This window comes from Staurois parvus, unplaced genomic scaffold (genome assembly GCF_062004578.1).
Source record: "Staurois parvus isolate SC_StPar_1 unplaced genomic scaffold, SC_StPar_1.0 ptg001089l, whole genome shotgun sequence".
NCBI classification, from domain to species: Eukaryota; Metazoa; Chordata; class Amphibia; order Anura; family Ranidae; genus Staurois; species Staurois parvus.
Genome location: NW_028318885.1, coordinates 1,037,367 through 1,058,578, shown reverse-complemented (window position 1 = coordinate 1,058,578; position 21,212 = coordinate 1,037,367). Strand labels below are relative to the sequence as shown.

The 21,212-nt window shown below is 45.5% G+C and overlaps 1 protein-coding gene across 4 annotated transcripts in view; it reads left to right on the top strand.

Annotated features, from left to right (window-relative positions):
- Positions 1-21,212, top strand: part of GANC (glucosidase alpha, neutral C) — a 93,950-nt gene that overhangs the window by 33,681 nt on the left and 39,057 nt on the right. For all 4 annotated transcript variants that reach the window (XM_089658679.1, XM_089658677.1, XM_089658680.1 and 1 more), the window contains 5 exons: positions 2,087-2,240; positions 2,319-2,554; positions 4,288-4,414; positions 10,301-10,380; positions 14,323-14,466. In XM_089658679.1, coding sequence (XP_089514805.1) covers positions 2,087-2,240; positions 2,319-2,554; positions 4,288-4,414; positions 10,301-10,380; positions 14,323-14,466 — 741 coding nt within the window. The remainder of the gene's footprint in view (positions 1-2,086; positions 2,241-2,318; positions 2,555-4,287; positions 4,415-10,300; positions 10,381-14,322; positions 14,467-21,212) is intronic.

Below are 21,212 nucleotides of genomic sequence, written 5' to 3'. Positions count from 1 at the left end.
CAATTTTTGGTCATTTTATTTAGTTGTTTCTTCAAACCTTTCTTCAGATTCAGGTCTATCTTTCTGCGTTGTACAAAGTCCACACCAGGGGCGGACTGACAATAGGGGATCATGGGGCCTCTGTGTCCTTGCCCAAACTCAAAAAAGCCTATGAAAAAGGTACCAGGAGCATCTCATGGGCCCCCCTACTGACCCCGGGCCCTCGGGCAGTGCCTGAGTTTCCAAATGGTCAGTCCGCCGCTGGTTCACACTGAACTGATGACCCTAGTGTCTAAATCAGTGTAAGAGAAATTTTTTTCTCAATATGTAGTTTTCTGTAAGTGTATATTTTAGAAAAATGTTTTCTGGCTTAAGAAAAGGTGAATGTTTTGTAGATAGCAACACAGGCAGCTAAATCACTTTGTTGAGTTGCTAATTATGGTGTGTTTGTGAAATTACCCACAAGGTATGCAGTGTTGCTGAGACTTGATGATTTTGATCTTACAGTAAACATGTAGAATATTTTAGATAGGACCTACTTAAAAAATCGACTTAGTATATACTAAGATAGGCACCAGCACTACATAATGGGGGAATCCAGTAAAGCTGCTGCACCACTTTTCTGGCCTGAATCCCTCTTGTTAATGTATTGCACCAAATTAATGAAGCATCTGCCACACTTTTGGTCCTGACAGGGACTGGTGCACCAAATTCAGGTAGTTCTAAAATGTGCCACTTTTACATTGAGGTGCAATGAATGTGCCAAATTCAAAATGAAATTCAGAGAGTTCATATTTTTCAAAAGTGGAGCTAATTAAGACCGACTCTCTTTTGGCGTACAGAGAGAGAAACTGGTGCAGACAGATTTAGCGAAAATGTCTTGCATACGTTCTAAAAGTGGTGCATCATGCACTAAATTCAAGTACAAGTTTTAGACAGGTGCATTCATTTGACGCATTCTGCACCACTTTTAGAAAACATGATTGTCACTTTTGCAAAATCTGTTCGTGCCAGTCTTTATAAATTCCAGGGAATGTTTGGTCAAATTAAAGGAGATTGTACAACTTCCTCTGGATCAACTGTGCGTGTAGGATTATAACTTTTTTTTTTTAATTGTTGAACTGGATAGACTTTTGTTTTTTTTCATCCAGACTAACTATGTAACTATATTTTAATATTTGTGGGCAGCTTTAGAGGTACTCAGTATGGGGTGAGTGATCAAAAACAGAATTGTGAAGATAGGCAGGAAAGGGAAGGATGGTGGTGAGCACCAATTACTGGCTAACCAACTAGATTAAATGTGCTTAAAAACATAAGGACATTAGTTTGTCTTTTGAATTAAGTTACAGGGTACAACTTAAGAACAAATCACAGATATCAGGTAGCCAATTAGCTCCAAAACTGAAAAAAAATTATCAACCTTATTTGTACTTATGAATGGAAGCAAAGGTAGCTTCTTTATGGTTTATGCACTCTATGGTCATGTGGACACTCCTACAGGTAATGGAATTCAGGCATTTCCAGTAAAGGGTACTGTTAATATTACTGAATATGAAGACATTTTAATCAATCGTGTACTTTCAGTCTTATGCCAACAGTTTGGGGAAGACTTTTTTTCGTTCAAGCATGATTGTGCCCCTGTGCACAAAGCCAGGTTCTTAAAGACATGGTTTGATAAGTTTGATGTGGAGGAATTCAAGTGGCCTGAACAGAGCCAAGACTGAATGAACACATTTGGCTTAAATTAGATTGCTGGTTGCAAGCCAGCTCTTCCGATCTAATATCAATACCTGACCTCACAAATGTTCTTTTGGCTGAATGGGACCAATTTCCAGGCACTCTCCAAAATCTTCCAACGAGAGTGGAGTCTGGCATAGCCTAAAAGGTATGCAAAATCCATATTAATGCCCATGGTTTTGGAACTGGATGACCAACAAGCTCATATAAGTTAGTCTGATGGTCAAATGACCAGAAAACCTTTGACTACATAGTACACATTGCCATGACTAGAAATTCCTCAATAATTTGTAAAATTTGTGTGTCAAAGCATACTTTTACTGGCCATAGCTCAACCACTATAACTGTTCTGTCCTCATTATATTGCCAGTCGCACTTGCAATCAAATTCTCCAGATGTACGGAAACAAAAGGCAGTACCCAAAATGGACATCAGATGGATGTCTGAGAGCGGGATAGTGGATGTCTTCCTTTTACTGGGACCTATGCCTCAAAATGTTTTTAACCAGTATGCACAGCTTACAGGTGATTACTAATGGATTACATTTCTATTTACTCAACTACTCTGTCACGTATGGCTGTAATAGAGCTCTGCAATAACAGGTACCCAGATACTTCCTCCACTCTTCTCACTGGGTTATCATCAGTGTCGCTGGAATTATGAAGATGAGGCAGATGTTGAAGCCGTGGATTCGGGGTTTGATGAGCACAATATTCCCTATGATGTTATCTGGTTGGATATTGAGCACACCGATGGAAAGAGGTACTTTACCTGGGACCCTGAGAAGTTTCCTGACCCTGTAAAGGTGCAAGAGAAACTGCGAGAGAAAAGGCGCAAGGTAAACATATATCTGTACATTCAGTATACGGCAATAAAGAAATTTTAGATTTTGCAAGGCAACTCTCATAAGCTCCTTATACGGTCCAGTCAAATATGTAGGATGAAATGTTGAGTGAACTAGTCATCTTGGTGTTTCTATAGTTACTGCTTACTTTTTTAAGTTCTGTCCTTCATTTTGAACAAACCTAAACCTTCTCTATTTGGACACAATCAGTGATGAAAAAGTGTCACATATAGTACTCTGGAACTAAGTGACCAGATCAGAGTATGTATCCTTTCAACAGATCTTAACTAGCATTAAAGCAGAAGTACAGCAAAGCTCATGTGGCTGGGGATGGGGGGGGGGGGGCACAGAGCACACAGCGTTGACTGACAGTCACCAGCTTTCTGCTCAGGGAGCACTGAGATCTGAGTAATCAGCAGTGTTTGATCGCTCAGTTCTCAGTCATAGAGCCAGTGGGGGACAGTTGCAGCATTGGACTGGTGCTGCATACACCTAGGTAAGTATGATTTCTACAAAAAAAAAACGAAACTTCTCTTTAAAGAAAAACAGAGTAGCAAACAAAAAAGGAAAATTAATTGGGACTTTTGCAGGTAAAAAATATGCATTTTATCATTATTTTTGTTAGGGACCTGTAAAGCATTACACCCACAATCAGCAGATCATGGGTTTCATGCCACGGTCCTGCAGACTGTGTGTATCTGTCTGCCCGTACCTCCAATACGGGCAGGCAGTTACACTTTGACAGGAAGCTCAATAAACTACCTAGAGTGCTCAGCAGTGCTCTGGTAGTTCATTGAGAACTACAAGCCAACAGCCGCTAAGGCTGTCGGGAATTTAATTTTCCCATTCACAGAACACTGTGAATGGATGACACAGCTAGGTGGATAGAGCCCCGCATGGCTGCATTTTTTTCAAATTGTGACAGCTAGCGAAGGGAGAAGATCCCCCTTTAGCTGTCAAATCGGGGGATCAGGAGCGGAACGTAGGCCGGTGCATCTGTAACATGTTACACCCTGAATATGGGTGCGACATGTAACATATTACAAAAGGTGAACTTATCCATTAAAGGGTGACAGTAAACATATACAAAAGAGTAAAATAAAAACCAGTGTCTTTACTACAAATACGTAATTTGAACAGACATTACATTCATATTTAAAAATAGGGATTATGGACACCTGAACCATTATACATTTTTCAAGGATGAACTCCAGGTATCACAACAAAACTTTACTTAAGCATGATAGGCAGATACAGTGCCTTGAAAAAGTATTCATACCCCTTGAAATTTTTCACATTTTGTCATGTTACAACCAAAAACTTAAATGTATTTTATTGGGATTTTATGTGATAGACCAACAAAAAAAAAAATTTTAAAAACATTTATCATTTTCCTTCCACTTCACAATTATGTGCCACTTTGTGTCGGTCTATCACATAAAATCCCAATAAAATAAATTTACCTTTTTGGTTGTAACATGACAAAATGTGGAAAATTTCAAAGGGTATGAATACTTTTTCAAGGTACTGTATAAAGCTTTACTCATCATTCATGGTTTCAACATATTTTGCTCTTTCTCTTCATTGGGAAACTATACCATTTATTGGAACGTTTAAAAAAAAATACAGGTCACCACTGTTGTAATATCAGAAACAATATACTTTGTTAGATCTCTGCTTTATATTCCTCTTACAATACCCTGACAGAATGTTTCTCTTATTCTTAGCTGGTTGTGATCTCTGACCCTCACATTAAAGTTGATCCAAACTACACCCTGTATGCTGAGGCAAAAGAAAAAGGCTACTTTGTGAAAGACAGAGAAATCCAGAATTTTGAAGGCACCTGCTGGCCAGGTTAGAAATGTATATACAAAGTGTGACAAATCTAGACTATCTCAGTTTTTCTCTCTACATTAAAGTAGAACTACAGGCAAAACCTTTTTCTTTTCATTTTGGATAGAGCAAGGGAGGGTTAAAACCCCTGTCAGATTTTTTTTCTCTCACCATCTGTGTCCCATTTCGGAGATTTCCCTTCACTTTTTGTCCCACCGCCAAAACAGGAAGTGAAAGGAAATCCCTGCAAACTAACTACTTCCTGACCGCCCTATAGCGGATATACTGCTACAGGGCGGCACGGGTGGCCAAAATTGCTCCCTACCCGCTCCGCCATTCATGATCACGGCTGTCAATCACCGGGTCCCGGCCGGTAATTACTCGCCGGCGCCTGGTGATTGGTGAGAATCTCCGACGGGGAGGAGAACTGTTTGTAAACAGTTCTTCTTCTTGTCAGCTCGTTCACACTGCTTTGGATGGCTGTGCACAGCACAGCCATGCAAAGCAGTGTGCTTACAGTGAAGCACACTGACACAGCACACAGTTAACCCTTTAAACGCCCATCATGTTGACCCCTTCCTGCCCAGTGCCATTAGTACAGTGTCAGTGCTTCTTTTTTAGCACTGATCACTGTATAGGTGTCACTGGGGATGTCAATGACACCAAGTCAGTTCCCCCCAGTGTCAGAATGCCTGCCGCAGTCCCGCTATAAGTCGCTGATTGCTGCCATTACTAATAAAAATAAAACATAAAAAAAAAATTCCAGTATCTATACTGCCATTTGTAAACGCTATAACTGTCACATAAACCAATTAAATTACATGTATTGGGATTTTTTTTAAGCAAAGACATGTAACAGAATACATTTTGGCCTAAATTTATGACAAAATTAGATTTTTAAAATTTTTTACTGGACATGTTTAATAGCAAAAAGTGAAAAATATAGTTTTTTTCTCAAAATTGTCGGTCTGTTTTTTTTTTAGTAGTGCAAAAAAAAAAAACCGCACTGGCGATCAAATACCCCTGAAAGAAAGCTCAATTCATGGGAAAAAAAGAATGTAAAGTTAATTTGGGTGCAGCGTTGCATGACTGCACAATTGTCAGTTAAAGTAACACAGCACCATAACGCAAAACATGGCTTGTTCAAGAAGGGGGATAAATCCTTAGGAGGGCAAGTGATTAGGGAAATTCGCTTGGGACCCCCAAGTCACCAGAACTAGCGTCCCCTTTAGAAGATTCCTCCTCTATTACTTATCTAGGAACAACACAAAATGTTGGATTTTCTTTTACTTCAATTTTCAATTATAACATTAAACAGGACAAATAGAGAGGATGAACCTCCTTAATGGGGAGGGCAGAGACAGCAATAAAAACTGACAAGGGTTCTAATCCCTCTCCACTCCATCTTGCCTTTAGTTATACTTTAAGGGAATAACTTGGGGTCCCCTGTGAGATGGGGAAACATCTCTCAATGTTTGAACACTTTGTGTGGAAGTAAATTAATGTTTTGACTGACATTCTGCGGTTTAGCCACAAGATGTCACTATTTTTCTAACACAGCCTCAGACTGTATAGATATTTCTATATTTAATAAGAGGTGGGGTTTTCACATGGAGTTTAGTGAACAGGAAGAGGAGACTGCAGCCATGTTTTGGACGTTGCTGAATGAAGGGGCCGTGTGAGCTGAGAATCCGATGACATCCAGGTGTGAATGCATCCCTCTGTGACCAGAGCTGCGGCTAAGTGAAGCTCATCGTGTCCAAGACCCTGGTCCTGTTCGGAGAAAGGAAGATTGCTGCCAGGAATGCTGATGAGAGCAGAAGAACAACGCAACATATACTGCAATATCGCATGCTTGTTGGAGAGATATTTGTTCTGTTCAGAGTCACCAGCGGATGCAAAGCAGACCCGGGTCGGTAAGATCGTGCACGCACCTCATTTCAGTGTTGGCGGCTATAGACCAGGCCTATAGTTAGTCAGTTAGGGTCTCTGTTTGTGTCAGGCCACAAGTGTTGTTACTGATTATTGGAAGGACTCCACAACTTAAAGTGACATTTCACATTGGAGAGCTGATAAAATCCCACAAACTCAAGCCAGACTGGCGTTTTGCTCAGAAGGAATACTCAGGCACGTGCTACAGGACCTGTTATGGGAGGGGGAATACTGTAGAGTTGTGTAAGATTGTAAGCTGTTGTGCTGCACCGCAGGCTAGCCCATACCATACACCCATACACTGATTCCTGCTCTCTTAGGGTAATAACGGGTAAGGTGTGGCAGCTTAGTTGTGCCCACCAGTAGGTAAATTACTTCACTTTCTACCTTCATCCATCAGAAGGCGCCGTGCTGTGCAGCACAAGGGTCTCAGCCTTTGGGCTGAGTGTATGTAAATTTATTGTATGTTTCCAGCATTTGTGGTTGTGTTTATTTGCCACATCTAAGTAACATTCTGTTGTGGCAAAACCTGGTGTTGGGGTTGCTTTTCTCGCTCGTGACTTCACTGTATCCTGGGGAGCCCACTCTGGTACACGGCTTACACCCCCAGGTCACCAGAATTAGTGTCCACATTGGAAGATTTCCCCTCTATTACTTTTCTGGGGGCAACCAAAAATGTGGTATTTTCTTTTACTTTCACTTTAATGATAACAGTAAACAGGACAAACAGAGAGGGTGACTCTTCTTAACAGGAGCACAGACCGCAATAAAAACTGACAGGGGTTTTAATCTCTCTACACTCCATCCAAAACTGAAAAACAAGTTTTGCCTTTAGTTATACTTTAACATTGATTTTAGGTTCATTGGTAAGCCCAAGAACAGCCATAGAAATATGAAGGATTGTCAGTATTGTCCTTACATTCCTATAAGTGTAACTTGGCAAAAGACTCTCCTCTGTACTAGTCTACGACTAGTATTAGACATCACAATGAAAAGGTTTTTTATCAGGCAGAATTTTTAGATCAATGATATATTATTCAGTCTAAGAATATGCTATAAGTAGACTTCCCCAGGGTACATGTATAGAACTATAATTTCAAGTGATGTATCCGATTGCAGCATCTCTTATAATGACTGAGTGAGCACCAGGATGTGTAGGGATTTCCTAGAGGGCAATGAAGAGCAATCCAACCATCAGAAAAAAAAATGCTTATTGCACACACATTTTCCAGTGTGTCATGGCAAAAATTCTCTATTTCTTTAAAGAAATGGAATAAGTATTTAATTTACAATCAATCAGTCTGCTGGTCCTAGTTTCAAGGTGAGGCATATCTGACAAGCACATATCTCATCCTGATGAGACATTTGCAGGCTAATGGACAAACTGATTGCAATGACATTGTGTGAATCAACCAATAGGTTTACTTGTACTAGGATAAATTTAGATATTATTTTTGATTGATTTCTAAAAATTACAATACATTACCGTTGTTCTTTTCATTGCTTTGTTCAATAAGCCAGGGGAAAAAATAAAAAGGATGTTGCTTCAAAGCATATGTTTAACCATTAGCTTTCTTTTTTATGCTTTACTAAAGAGATGGCTGCTGGAATCTGATTTCTGCAGGTAGCCTTTCATTTATTCTCTAAGCTTAAAGTGTTACTAAATCCATGTCAGTGCATTCACTAAATCTGGTCTCCCATAGTACACACTACATAGAAATGCAATTAGTGTAGTAAATATAAATTGCCAATTACCATTTCTCATCAGCAGCGTATAGCAGTCTTGTGACTTCTATCAGTGTCCAGCTGAGCACTGGTTAAAGTTTGTAGGAGGCGTTTTCATTCTTCTCTGACTGTCTTATGAGGCAGCATAACCCCTGACCCTCTGTCCAGACAGTGCTGATTGGCCCTGTGCTGATCACATGCACCTTTCCAAACAAAAAAACACTCTAGCAATACACAGTAAATTGAGCATGTGCAGAGTGACTCCTAGAGCTCTGTACTATCAACAGATGAATTGGGGACAGTAGAAGAAAGGGAGGATCAGAGAAGACAGGATCAAACAGCCTTATTTTACACAATGTAAAGGATTAACTCTTTAGGTTCCACAGTGAGTATAACAAGCATGCTTTCCTGCATATACAGACTGATTTTACTGTTGTGGGTTTAGTAACACTTTAATTGTACAAATAAGACACAAGGTGCCTTTAGTCTTTTTGGCAATTGTATTTATATATTTTGTATTACGACTTATGTTTTTAGTAAGTGTGCAGATAGTCGATTACAATGTCTTGCCTGTCATCATACATGTGATCTGCAATCATCTGAAAAGCTACCACAACTTTTCCATCCAAATTTAGCTTCATGCTTTTTCATTTAAAATAGATGTAAATAGGGGCGGACTGACAACTCATGGGGCCCCTGGGCAATAGGGGATCATGGGGCCCCTGTGTCCTCACCAACACCCAAAAAAGCCTATGAAAAAGCCAATGAAAGGTACCAGGGGCATCTCATAGGGCCCCCTACTGACCCCGGGCCCTCGGGCAGTGCTCGATTGTTCAAATGGTCAGTCCGCCCCTGGATGTAAACCATAACTGAAGGACATCTAGGGGTGGATTTACTAAAGGCAAATAGACTGTGCATCATGCATCAGTTGGTGATTTCCATCATCCAGTCATGTGCAAGTAAAAACGCTGTTTTTTATTTTCCTTGCACCTGATTGTATGTTCTTTACAAAGTGTTTCACACATTCACTAAGCCTGGGGGAAAATGAGTGTAACTGCTCTTGCAAAGTGCACAGTCTATTTTCACCTTTAGTAAACCAACCCCTTAGTTTGCTAAAGTATATCAGAAACAGTTACCATTTTTTTTAATCAGATACATTTTTATTAATGTTTTAACATGGTTGAGAAAAAAGAAACCTCAGGTTTTTTTTCTCCCACAAAAGAATCCCCCCACTCCCTCTTATAATCTCCCCAACAATGGGGTTACACATACAAAAAACAAATATAAATATTAACTTATGGTGGTAGAACTCCATCTAGCCTATTTATAAAGCACAGAGATATACTTTTGCAGCATTCATTTCACAGTAGAAGGTCAGTTACCACAACAAGTGTATTGCAATACATACTCAATATCAGATATCAGCCGTATGACACCTAGGCAGCCAGTAGAAGATATATCACCCAGTTTTTCCCACGGTGTAGCGCCCAACTATCCTATCATATACTATAGATACTAAGGGGGGAAGGGTAGGTATCATGAGACCATAATCTCTGTACAATAGGCCAATAGGACAGGTCCACCGTCAAAAAAGAAATTTACAATGGTAACAAGAGAGCAACCTGTTTTATATTAATGCAGTAGATGCTATTCCTGGAGTGTTGAGCCCAATTGCCATGTTTAATATAAAATAGAATAGGAGTTTTCCCATCTTTTCTGATCTACTACAGCCCCCTTGCAACCACTTCAGCCCTCCTGCGATGGCTGCAAGGTGTTTTGTTTTCTTATATGTACTGTATATAGTAACTATCCCTGCTTCAGGTCAGTCCATACATGGCCAGTCCATCACAGAGTGAATATTTCGGTTAATTTCCAGCCTTAACAAGATACAAATGAAAAAAAGTGAGCATTGTCATCCTTTAATAGGAAGTACCCAAGCAAGGAACCTGATGACAGGGTCACCAACTAAAACTGCAGATTTGATATTTTAAATTAAAAAAAAAACAAAAACTGAAAACAACTTTTAAAGTTACATTAACATGTATATTATGTGAGATATTGGTGATTGGGTTACATACAGTATACTTTGATATTTTGTCAGCTTTACAGATGAAAACTCAGTTTACTATATAATGTTGTTTAGCAATGTCAGGAAATTCAAATAAACAGCATAGAATACCAAAGTCACATACAGTACATGTACAGAGCTTCCAGAATTCCCTACTGAATTTTTTATTTGTCTGTTCTCAGGTCTCTCCAGCTACATAGATTTTACAAATCCTGCTGCACGAGAGTGGTACTTGTCTCAGTTTTCACTTGAAAAATACAAAGTAAGTGAATATTAGGAAAAATATTTCTATTTATTTAGTCTCTGTGACCAAGCTGCAGTTAATGGCTACAGTGTAAAGATACACAAGGACTTCTGATTCAATTAAGCAATCATTTTTACATCCAACATACACATTCTCTGGATAGTCCATGTAGGATGAACTCTCTACGTAGAAATATACTGTACAAAGCACCACTTTATCTTTGCCTAATTCATGGAAAACAATAAGGACTACCTAATGATTTTCAAATTCAGTTGACTGGCATCCCTACAGTTGGTTTTAAGCCGGCCATACATGGTCTGGCCGAATTTTGATCCATGTATTGGCAGGCTGATTGTACCCAAGCCGATCCAACAATCATCTTGGGTAAAACCTGCCTGTCAGACTTTTTGACATGTGATTACTATCAGCAGCTATAGCTGCTAGCAGTAATCATTGTGTTCTGCCTCCGGAAAGGCTCCCCGCCCCCCTTTGTTGGCAAAGCACAATAGCGTTGTGGGAGGCATTCCCTCATCAACAGTTACTGTGTTGATTGGGCAATTGACAATTTTTTCTTTCCTGCAACTGGTGGAAGGATAGAATATTAAATTATCTATGGACTGTCTTAGTCTGTTGCAATGATCTATTGTCCATACTCAGGTGCATTGTTTTACACTAGGTATTGTTTGGACCATATATCACAGAAAATGAAAAGGTGAACTAAGACCTTACACTCTCTATCCATAATTATTATTATTATAATACAGTATTTATATAGCGCCAAAAGGTTTGCTCAGCGCTGTACATTATAGTGGGGGACAGAACATGAGACAATACAGTAACAAAACAGTACACGAAGGGTTCGAGCGCCCTGTTCTTTTGAACATACAATCTAGGAGGGAGGGGATAGTGGTACAAGAGGAAGTGGCTGTGGGGGATGGAGTGGTAGGAGGAGTGGAGGAAATTGGCTGTTAAGTGAGGGTGGGGTAGGCTTCCCTGAAGAGTTGGGTTTTCAGGGTGCGCCTAAAGATGAGGAGGGTAGGTGACAGTCTGATGGATTGGGGTAGTGAGTTCCAGAGGATGGGGGAAGTCCTGGAGAAGTCCTGCAGTCGGGCGTAGGATGAGGAGACCAGGGAGCTAGAAAGTAGGAGGTCTTGTGAGGAGCGAAGATTACGGGTAGGGTGGTATTTGGGTATCAGGTCGGTGAGGTAGTTTGGGGCAGCGTTATGAATGGCTTTGTATGTCAGTGTTAGTATTTTGAATTTAATGCGTTGGGCAATCGGAAGCCAGTGGAGGGAATGACAGAGGGGGGTGGCAGAAGTGGAGCATTTGGTAAGGTGGATGAGTCTGGCCGCAGAGTTCAGGATAGACTGAAGCGGGGATAGTCTGTGATGAGGTAGGCCGGTGAGAAGGGAGTTGCAGTAGGCTACGCGTGAGATAATAAGGGAGTGAACGAGTTGTTTAGTAGTGTCTGGGGTTAGGAACAATAATATGAATAGGAATAATACCCTGGCAATACCTATTTCTCGCAATACCTATTCCATCTAAAATTAATATTAGAAGTGGTTTCAAATACAGCCATAATATCAACCTTACCTTGCATTTTTACTAAAAAAATCGACAAAAATAAATTGAAATAAAACATCTTTCAGATAGCAGCCTTAAGAGGGGAGAACAGTAGGAGTATACTTCACTTTCAGTGAGGAGACTGTTAGTTAAAATATTCTTTTAACCACTTTTGTACTTGGAGAATGCAAAGTACTCCATAAATATAACTCCAACACAGTGCATAGGGCATGTGTGGTACACCCTATCCTTCTTCCTGCTGCCGATCCCCCTGCACCCTTGCCAGCTGCAGCTGCTCATCACAGATCAGTGGTAAAGCTCATCTGTTACTTGTAGCTCAACAAATATGTGGTCTATTCCTACCTTTTTGCTGCACAGAACTGGAAGCTATAGGTCTCTTCTGTTGATTAATATAGCTAGCTTCATAACTAGTCCCCACCAAGCCTGTCATACTATCTCTGGTATTTTGGATGTGCTTAGACCAACATGCATTGCCTGAGCAATAGGTTTCATTTCTGGTTCCAGAGTTCCCATCATCTGCACTCTTGCCCCTCTAGAGAAACGCTGTGTATTCCCATGATCACACTGTCTCCAGTAACTCCTGCCCTCTGTGTGTCTTTTGACTCTTGTGTCACCCAGTGTCCCAAAGTTCCAGCGTCCCTAAGTTCCCAAGTCTGTGTTACTGTGTTCCAGAGTTACTGTTTCTCTAGTTATCAACCTTTCCCTTGTTTCTGACCACACTTGACCACTGTCTGCCTTGACCATCAGGCTGTCCCTGTTTTGAGATAGTCTTTCAATTTGGTACCTACCTTCTTTTCAAGGTGAGTTGCTGTCTTTGCGGGTATGTCCAAGGACTGCAGCATGTGTGCCATCCTGCAGCAAAGCCAATTACCACTTGCAGGGTGCACTGATGAATACCAGATGGCTCCTTGGACTTCATGCCTTGGCCCTTTCTAGGACTCACACCATACACATAGACAGCCTAGGGCAGGGGTGGGCAAACTTTTTGACTTGAGAACTGCAATGGGTTCATATATTGGACCCGGGGGCCAGACCAAGAGTAGATGAATGATGTGTATGTGTCATCCATAGTAAGTATAGTAATATTCCCCCATAGTAAGCATAGTAATTAATCCCCCATATAGTAATTATTCCCCCATATAGTAATTCATCCCCCATATAGTAATTCATCCCCCATAGTAATTCATCCCCCATATAGTAATTCATCCCCCATATAGTAATTCATCCCCCATAGTAATTCATCCCCCATATAGTAATTCATCCCCCATATAGTAATTCATCCCCCCTATAGTAATTCATCCCCCCTATAGTAATTCATTCCCCATATTAATTCATCCCCCATATTAAGTCCCCAAGTCCCCTCTGTGTCAATTTACTTACCTTTGCTCCGCGCGTTCCTCTCGCCGTGTTCCCGCGCCGTTCCGGTCTTCAGGGCGGACTGTGAGAGGAGCCTAGCTCCCCTCACGTTCGTCACGCTGCCCCACCTACACACATCCTGACAGCCATCCTGACAGTATCACGCTCCACGGGCCGGATTAAAAGGTCCGCCGGGCCGTATACGGCCCGCGGGCAGTAGTTTGCCCATTGCTGGCCTAGGGGGTTCACAATCCCTGGCATACGTCAAAGTACTACAAAATAACAACCTTATTTCTATTTTGAATTTACTAACACTGATCAAAAAGCTATTTTTTTAGATTAATTACATATTATTGTCTATAGATTCTAAAAAAAAAATTTTAAGACAATACTACAGAAAGAAATCTTTCATTTGTCCCTAGAAAACAAATGTATTCCAGTATTATCTAATTACAAAGCTATTGCCGAATCAATAGGCTCACGGCAGATATGTAAAAATTGCTCTGGTCTATAAGGGTGTGAGCTGAATGTTAAAATGTTTTACTGAATTTAAGTCATGAACTTTGTATTGTGTGCAAAGGATCTGAGTGGCTATCAACAGTGTTTATGGACAAATGTTTGTTAAATATCCCCATTTTATTGGCACTAATAATAGGAAGATGACATTCCTGCAAGTGACATTCGCATATTATAACATGTATAATATAACATTGCTTTTGCTGGGTTTCTTTTTTTACCCAGAACCCTTATCCCATCAATTCCGTTTCTTTTTTTTTTTGCTAGCAAAATGGCTGTCTTGCTGTCTTATAACATGCTTTATGTTTGAATGGTATTTTTTTGGTCATTACCCTGTTTATGTTTTGTTATAATATTTGAAGTAAAGTAAAAAAAGATACTGCTGCCCTTCCAACCACCCCAGTGTTTGATTTCATAAACTTGCATCAGGAAATTACTTTTTTCTTTTTTCCATTTTTAGGAAATGAATACTGCTATATTGATGAACACTGCTATGTCTTGCAGAACTCAACAGATATCTTATTTGTGTGGAATGACATGAATGAGCCCTCTGTATTTAATGCTCCCGAGATGACCATGCCAAAAGATGCTGTACACCACCTGGGATGGGAACACAGGGACCTTCATAATCTCTACGGATTCTATCAGGTAAGCAAGGCAGTGCCAAGCAGGGGGGACTGATACACATTAGAGCAGCAAAACATCCAACTGTCTTAAACACATGGATTAAAGCAGTATTAAACCCAAAACCAAAAATGGAATATATTGCAGTTTACCAATTATTAGATGTGGTGGCTGCATTAGTTTTATTTTTTTTATGCTTTTTTTCCCTCTGTTTTCACCTGGTGATCTGGCCAGTAACACGCCTCATGTATTAGAGTGCCCCTACTCTGGATGAAGGAGCAAAGGGGCATCTTTGGACAGTAACATTGTTCATCTGGAGGGGTATTAAATTTACTAGAAGATTTAGATGCACTAACAAATTTAATCCAAACACCAGCTAACACTTTATAAGCAGTTATAGCAACATTTGTTTTTTTCCTTTTGGATAAAGGTTTTATATAAATAAACGCTGATCATTGTGAGCTGAGCACCATTGTCTCAACCCTGTAACTACTACACCCGCAAGAGAGCTTATTCTTTTGAAAAACAACAGATCTACTGGCCAGATCACCAGGTGAAAGTAAGGGAAAGAAAGCCTAAAAAAGAAAACTAATACAGCCATCACACTGAAGAATTGGTAAGCTGCAATATAATAAATGTTTGCCACTTTAAATGATGACACATGGAACAAAAGAAATAGTACTGTTGCTTAACCACTTCCAGTCCTGCCCATGTACATAAACGGCCAGACGGGAGCAGTGCAGAAGCGGGTGGTGCCGCGGACACAGCGGAACAACCGAACGCTTTACGGGACCTCTGTGTGATGTCCCAATCATGTGACACCAACGATGGGTCACTATTCCTCCCCCCACTGACACCAACGATGGGTCACTATTCCTCCCCCCACTGACACCAACGATGGGTCACTATTCCCTCCCACCCCCACTGACACCAACGATTTGGCACTATTCCCCCCCACCCCTACTGACCCCAACGATGGGGCACTATTCCCCCCCCCCCCACCCCCACTGATACCAATGATGGGGCACTATTCCTCCCCTCCACTGACACCAACGATGGGACACTATTCCCGCCCCCCACTGATACTAACGATGGGGCACTATTCCCCCCCACACACACTGACATCAATGATGGGGCACTATTCCTCCCACACTGACACCAATGACGGGGCACTATTCTTTCCACTGGCACTAATGATGGGGCACTATTCCTCCCACTGATACCAATGATGGGACACTATTCCTCCCACACTGACACCAATGATGGGGCACTATTCTTTCCACTGGCACTAATGATGGGGCACTATTCCTCCCACTGACACCAATGACGGGGCACTATTCTTTCCACTGGCACTAATGATGGGGCACTATTCCTCCCCCTGACACCAATGATGGGGCACTATTCCTCCCACTGAAACTAATGATGGGGCACTATTCCTCCCACTGACACCAATGACGGGGCACTATTCTTTCCACTGGCACTAATGATGGGGCACTATTCCTCCCACTGATACCAATGATGGGGCACTATTCCTCCCACACTGACACCAATGATGGGGCACTATTCTTTCCACTGGCACTAATGATGGGGCACTATTCCTCCCCCTGACACCAATGATGGGGCACTATTCCTCCCACTGACACCAATGACGGGGCACTATTCTTTCCACTGGCACTAATGATGGGGCACTATTCCTCCCACTGATACCAATGATGGGGCACTATTCCTCCCACACTGACACCAATGATGGGGCACTATTCTTTCCACTGGCACTAATGATGGGGCACTATTCCTCCCACTGACACCAATGACGGGGCACTATTCTTTCCACTGGCACTAATGATGGGGCACTATTCCTCCCACTGATACCAATGATGGGGCACTATTCCTCCCACTGACACTAATGATGGGGCACTATTCCTCCCACTGATACCAATGATGGGGCACTATTCCTCCCACTGACACTAATGATGGGGCACCGTCGTTTGTGTCAGTGGGAGGAATAGTGGGCCATCATTGGTGTCAGTGGGAGGAATAGTGCCCCATTTTTGGTGTCAGTGGGAGGAATAGTGCCCCATTTTTGGTGTCGGTGGGATGAATAATGCCCCATCATTGATGTCAGCACCCCATCGTTGTCAGTGGGCGGAGCTCTAATAGGAAGAGATGAAGCCTAACTAGGAGGGGGTGGGGTTTACAGATGAAGGGGTGGATCTTAAACAGGAAGGGGTGGGACAAATTTAGATGCGGGGGGGCCCGATTTTAGTCTTGCCTAGGGCAGCACAAAACCAAAATACACCACTGGGTGGAGCGTGTCAGGGCTCCCAGGTATGACCAGAGGTGTGTGACTGATGCAGGGAAACGCAGACTTCAGATATGTGATAAACAATACAATTTATTAACACTAACCATACAAACATAAACGCAGTGCAATACTAAACATAATACAGTGCAAACAAACCAAACCAAACCACCCACAGATAACAGTACATACAAGCAAGCGTCGTCAGGCAGGCCGGGTCAATATCAATTGGGCAGGTAGGTACAGGGGGAGCAAGCAGAGAATGGTCGGGGTCACAGGCCAGGTTCAGCAGGTAGCAAGCAGCGTAGTACAGAGGGTCAGGCAGAGGGACAGAAACAGGATGCAGGACAGATACAGGGCCCAGGACAAACACAACACCAAGGCAGAGTCTGCAAGTCTGGCCATCCCTTAAATACACCAGTATCATCAGTTCCAGGTGTTAGCTGGCTGAAAGGTTGAGTCTCTGATTGCTGGGAGCACCCGCTGGCCAGCCCTGGTACTGCAGATCAAAAGGCAGGTGAGTCCCACCATTGCTGGCCAGTCCATTCCTGACAGTACCCCCCCCTCAAGGAGCGGCCTCAGGACGCTCCAAACAGTCCTAGCTGGGAAAAATGTTCCACCGCCCGGGTCTGGTAACTGGCGGGATATCAAAGACTGGCACACCGGGCAGGACTCCGGGCAGTGGTACACCGGGCAGAGGCACATCGGGCTGGACTCCGGGCAGAGGCACACCGGGCAGAGCCACACCGGGCAGAGGCACATCGGGCTGGACTCCGGGCAGAGGCACATCGGGCTGGACTCCGGGCAGAGGCACATCGGGCTGGACTCCGGGCAGAGGCACATCGGGCTGGACTCCGGGCAGAGGCACATCGGGCTGGACTCCGGGCAGAGGCACATCGGGCTGGACTCCGGGCAGAGGCACATCGGGCTGGACTCCGGGCAGAGGCACATCGGGCTGGACTCCGGGCAGAGGCACATCGGGCTGGACTCCGGGCAGAGGCACATCGGGCTGGACTCCGGGCAGAGGCACATCGGGCTGGACTCCGGGCAGAGGCACATCGGGCTGGACTCCGGGCAGAGGCACATCGGGCTGGACTCCGGGCAGAGGCACATCGGGCTGGACTCCGGGCAGAGGCACATCGGGCTGGACTCCGGGCAGAGGCACATCGGGCTGGACTCCGGGCAGAGGCACATCGGGCTGGACTACGGGCAGAGGCACATCGGGATGGACTCCGGGCAGAGGCACATCGGGATGGACTCCGGGCAGAGGCACATCGGGCTGGACTCCGGGCAGAGGCACATCGGGCTGGACTCCGGGCAGAGGCACATCGGGCTGGACTCCGGGCAGAGGCACATCGGGCTGGACTCCGGGCAGAGGCACATCGGGCAGGACTCCGGGCAGAGGCACATCGGGCAGGACTCCGGGCAGAGGCACATCGGGCAGGACTCCGGGCAGAGGCACATCGGGCAGGACCCCGGGCAGAGGCACATCGGGCAGGACCCCGGGCAGAGGCACATCGGGCTACCAGGTGAAGCGGCAGGCAGTGGGCCACCGGGCCCCCGGGCGAAGCGACAGGCATCGGGCCCCCGGGCGGGGCGACAGGCCTCGGGCCCCCGGGCGGGGCGACAGGCCTCGGGCCCCCGGGCGGGGCGACAGGCCTCGGGCCCCCGGGCGGGGCGACAGGCCTCGGGCCCCCGGGCGGGGCGACAGGCCTCGGGCCCCCGGGCGGAGCGGCGGGCGCCGGACCCCCGGGTGGAGCGACAGGTCTCGGGCCCTCAGGCGGAGCGGCGGGCGCCGGACCCCCAGGTGGAGCGACAGGTCTCGGGCCCTCAGGCGGAGCGGCGGGCGCCGGACCCCCAGGTGGAGCGACAGGTCTCGGGCCCTCAGGCGGAGCGGCGGGCGCCGGACCCCCAGGTGGAGCGACAGGTCTCGGGCCCTCAGGCGGAGCGGCGGGCGCCGGACCCCCAGGCGGTGCGACAGGTCTCGGGCCCTCAGGCGGAGCGACAGGTCTTGGGCCCCCAGGCGGAGCAGCGGGCACCGAGTCACCAGGCACGACAGTGGGCTCCGAGTCAACTGGCATGACCGCTGGCACTAGGTCAGACATTGGATCGTCTGGCTGGACAGCGGGCATCGGGTCACCAGGCATCAGGTCATTTGGCTCGACAGCGGGCACCGTGTCATCTGGCAAGGCAGTGGGCTCCGAGTCAACTGGTATGACCGCGGGCACTGGGTCAGACATTGGATCGTCTGACCGGACAGCGGGCATCGGGTCACCAGGCATCAGGTCATTTGGCTCGACCACGGGCACCGCGTCATCTGGCAAGGCAGTGGGCTCCGAGTCAACTGGTATGACCGCGGGCACTGAGTCAGACATTGGATCGTCTGACTGGACAGCGGGCATCGGGTCACCAGGCATCAAGTCATTTGGCTTGACAGCGAGCACCGCGTCATCTGGCAAGGCAGTGGGTTCCGAGTCAACTGGCATGACCGCGGGCACTGGGGCAGACATTGAATCGTCTGGCTGGACAGCGGGCATCGGGTCACCAGGCATCAGGTCATTTGGCTCGACAGCGGGCACCGCGTCATCTGGCAAGGCGGTGGGCTCCGAGTCAACAGGCACGACAGTGGGCACCGGGTCATCAGGTACCGGATTGTCTGGCTCGACAGCAGGCATCGGGTCACCAGGTATGACAGCGGGCACTGGGTCACCAGGCATCAGGTCATCTGGCAAGGCAGTGGGCACCGGGTCACCAGGCATTGGATCGTCTGGCTCGACAGCGGGCATCGGGTCACCAGGTATGACAGCGGGCACTGGGTCACCAGGCATCAGGTCATTTGGCTCGCCAGCGGGCACCGCATCATCTGGCAAGGCAGTGGGCACCGAGTCACCAGGTACGACAGCGGGCTCTGAGTCAATTGGCACGACAGCGGGCACCGGATCAGGTACCGGATCATCTGGATCAACAGCGGGCATCGAGTCAACTGGCCTAATAGGATCGTCAGGCTGGATCAGTTCATCATGCTGGGTAGAGGCATCAGGCCGAGTAGAGGCATCAGGCCGAGTAGAGGCTTCAGGCCGAGTAGAGGCTTCAGGCCGAGTAGAGGCTTCAGGCCGAGTAGAGGCATCAGGCCGAAGAGAGGCATCAGGCTGCGTACCGGCATCAGGCTGAAGAGAGGCATCAGGCCGAAGAGAGGCATCAGGCTGCGTACCGGCATCAGGCTGAAGAGAGGCATCAGGCTGAGTAGAGGCATCAGGCTGAGTAGAGGCTTCAGGCTGAGTAGAGGCTTCAGGCTGAGTAGAGGCTTCAGGCTGAGTAGAGGCTTCAGGCTGAACCACGGAAGGCAGGCTCACCGGTTTGGATACTGGCAGGATGGTATTGGTTGGAAAGAATTTTCGCTTTTTTCTGGTTTTAACTACTGGAGCACTGCAAGTAAACGCAGGTCTGCAAACAAATGGAGCAGCTGGAGACAGAGAAGAACTGGAGGATGGAACAGGAGAGGGAGCGGTGGCTACAGAGGGCTCTTTTACAGGGTTAAAGGCAGGATAGGTGCAGCGAGTGGGAACAGGGTACTGACATGCGGTAGATAGCAGGGCAGGAGGAGCTGTTGGGAATGCAGGAATAGAGTTTTGAGGAAATAGATTAGAAGCAGGACTGGGTCTTTGTAAGCTGACTGAGGCTGGGTGCAACAAATCTGTCCATGTCTGCAGTATGGGTTGAACAAAGCTGAGCTTACACAAAGCCTGTCTGGTCAATGACTGTACTGCGTTTATACAATCTCTTAGTGTCTGTGGTGAACATGTGGAATAACGCTCCAGAAAGTAACCCACATCATCCTCTAATAACCACACCAGGGACTCTACCTGGTCTGCACTAAATGGTGGCAAAAATTCATCCCTGCATTCGGGGGAACCAGATGGAACCAACTCAGCACAAACCTCAATCAAAGGCTGCACCTCAGAGAACTCTGTGCCCTGATCTACTAGAACATGAGCGAGCCGTATACATTCTAGCAGTTCATCCCGGGTATACTCCTTCAGAGTTTGATAAGCATACTCCCTGTCATCAAACACTAGCAGATATAAATATTCAACCTCATCAAGATCCATCCTTCCCATCAACAAGCCAAGATGGCTTCCCTGTGCAGCCACTTCTGGTCAGGATTGGCCTTGGTGTAATGTCAGGGCTCCCAGGTATGACCAGAGGTGTGTGACTGATGCAGGGAAACGCAGACTTCAGATATGTGATAAACAATACAATTTATTAACACTAACCATACAAACATAAACGCAGTGCAATACTAAACATAATACAGTGCAAACAAACCAAACCAAACCACCCACAGATAACAGTACATACAAGCAAGCGTCGTCAGGCAGGCCGGGTCAATATCAATTGGGCAGGTAGGTACAGGGGGAGCAAGCAGAGAATGGTCGGGGTCACAGGCCAGGTTCAGCAGGTAGCAAGCAGC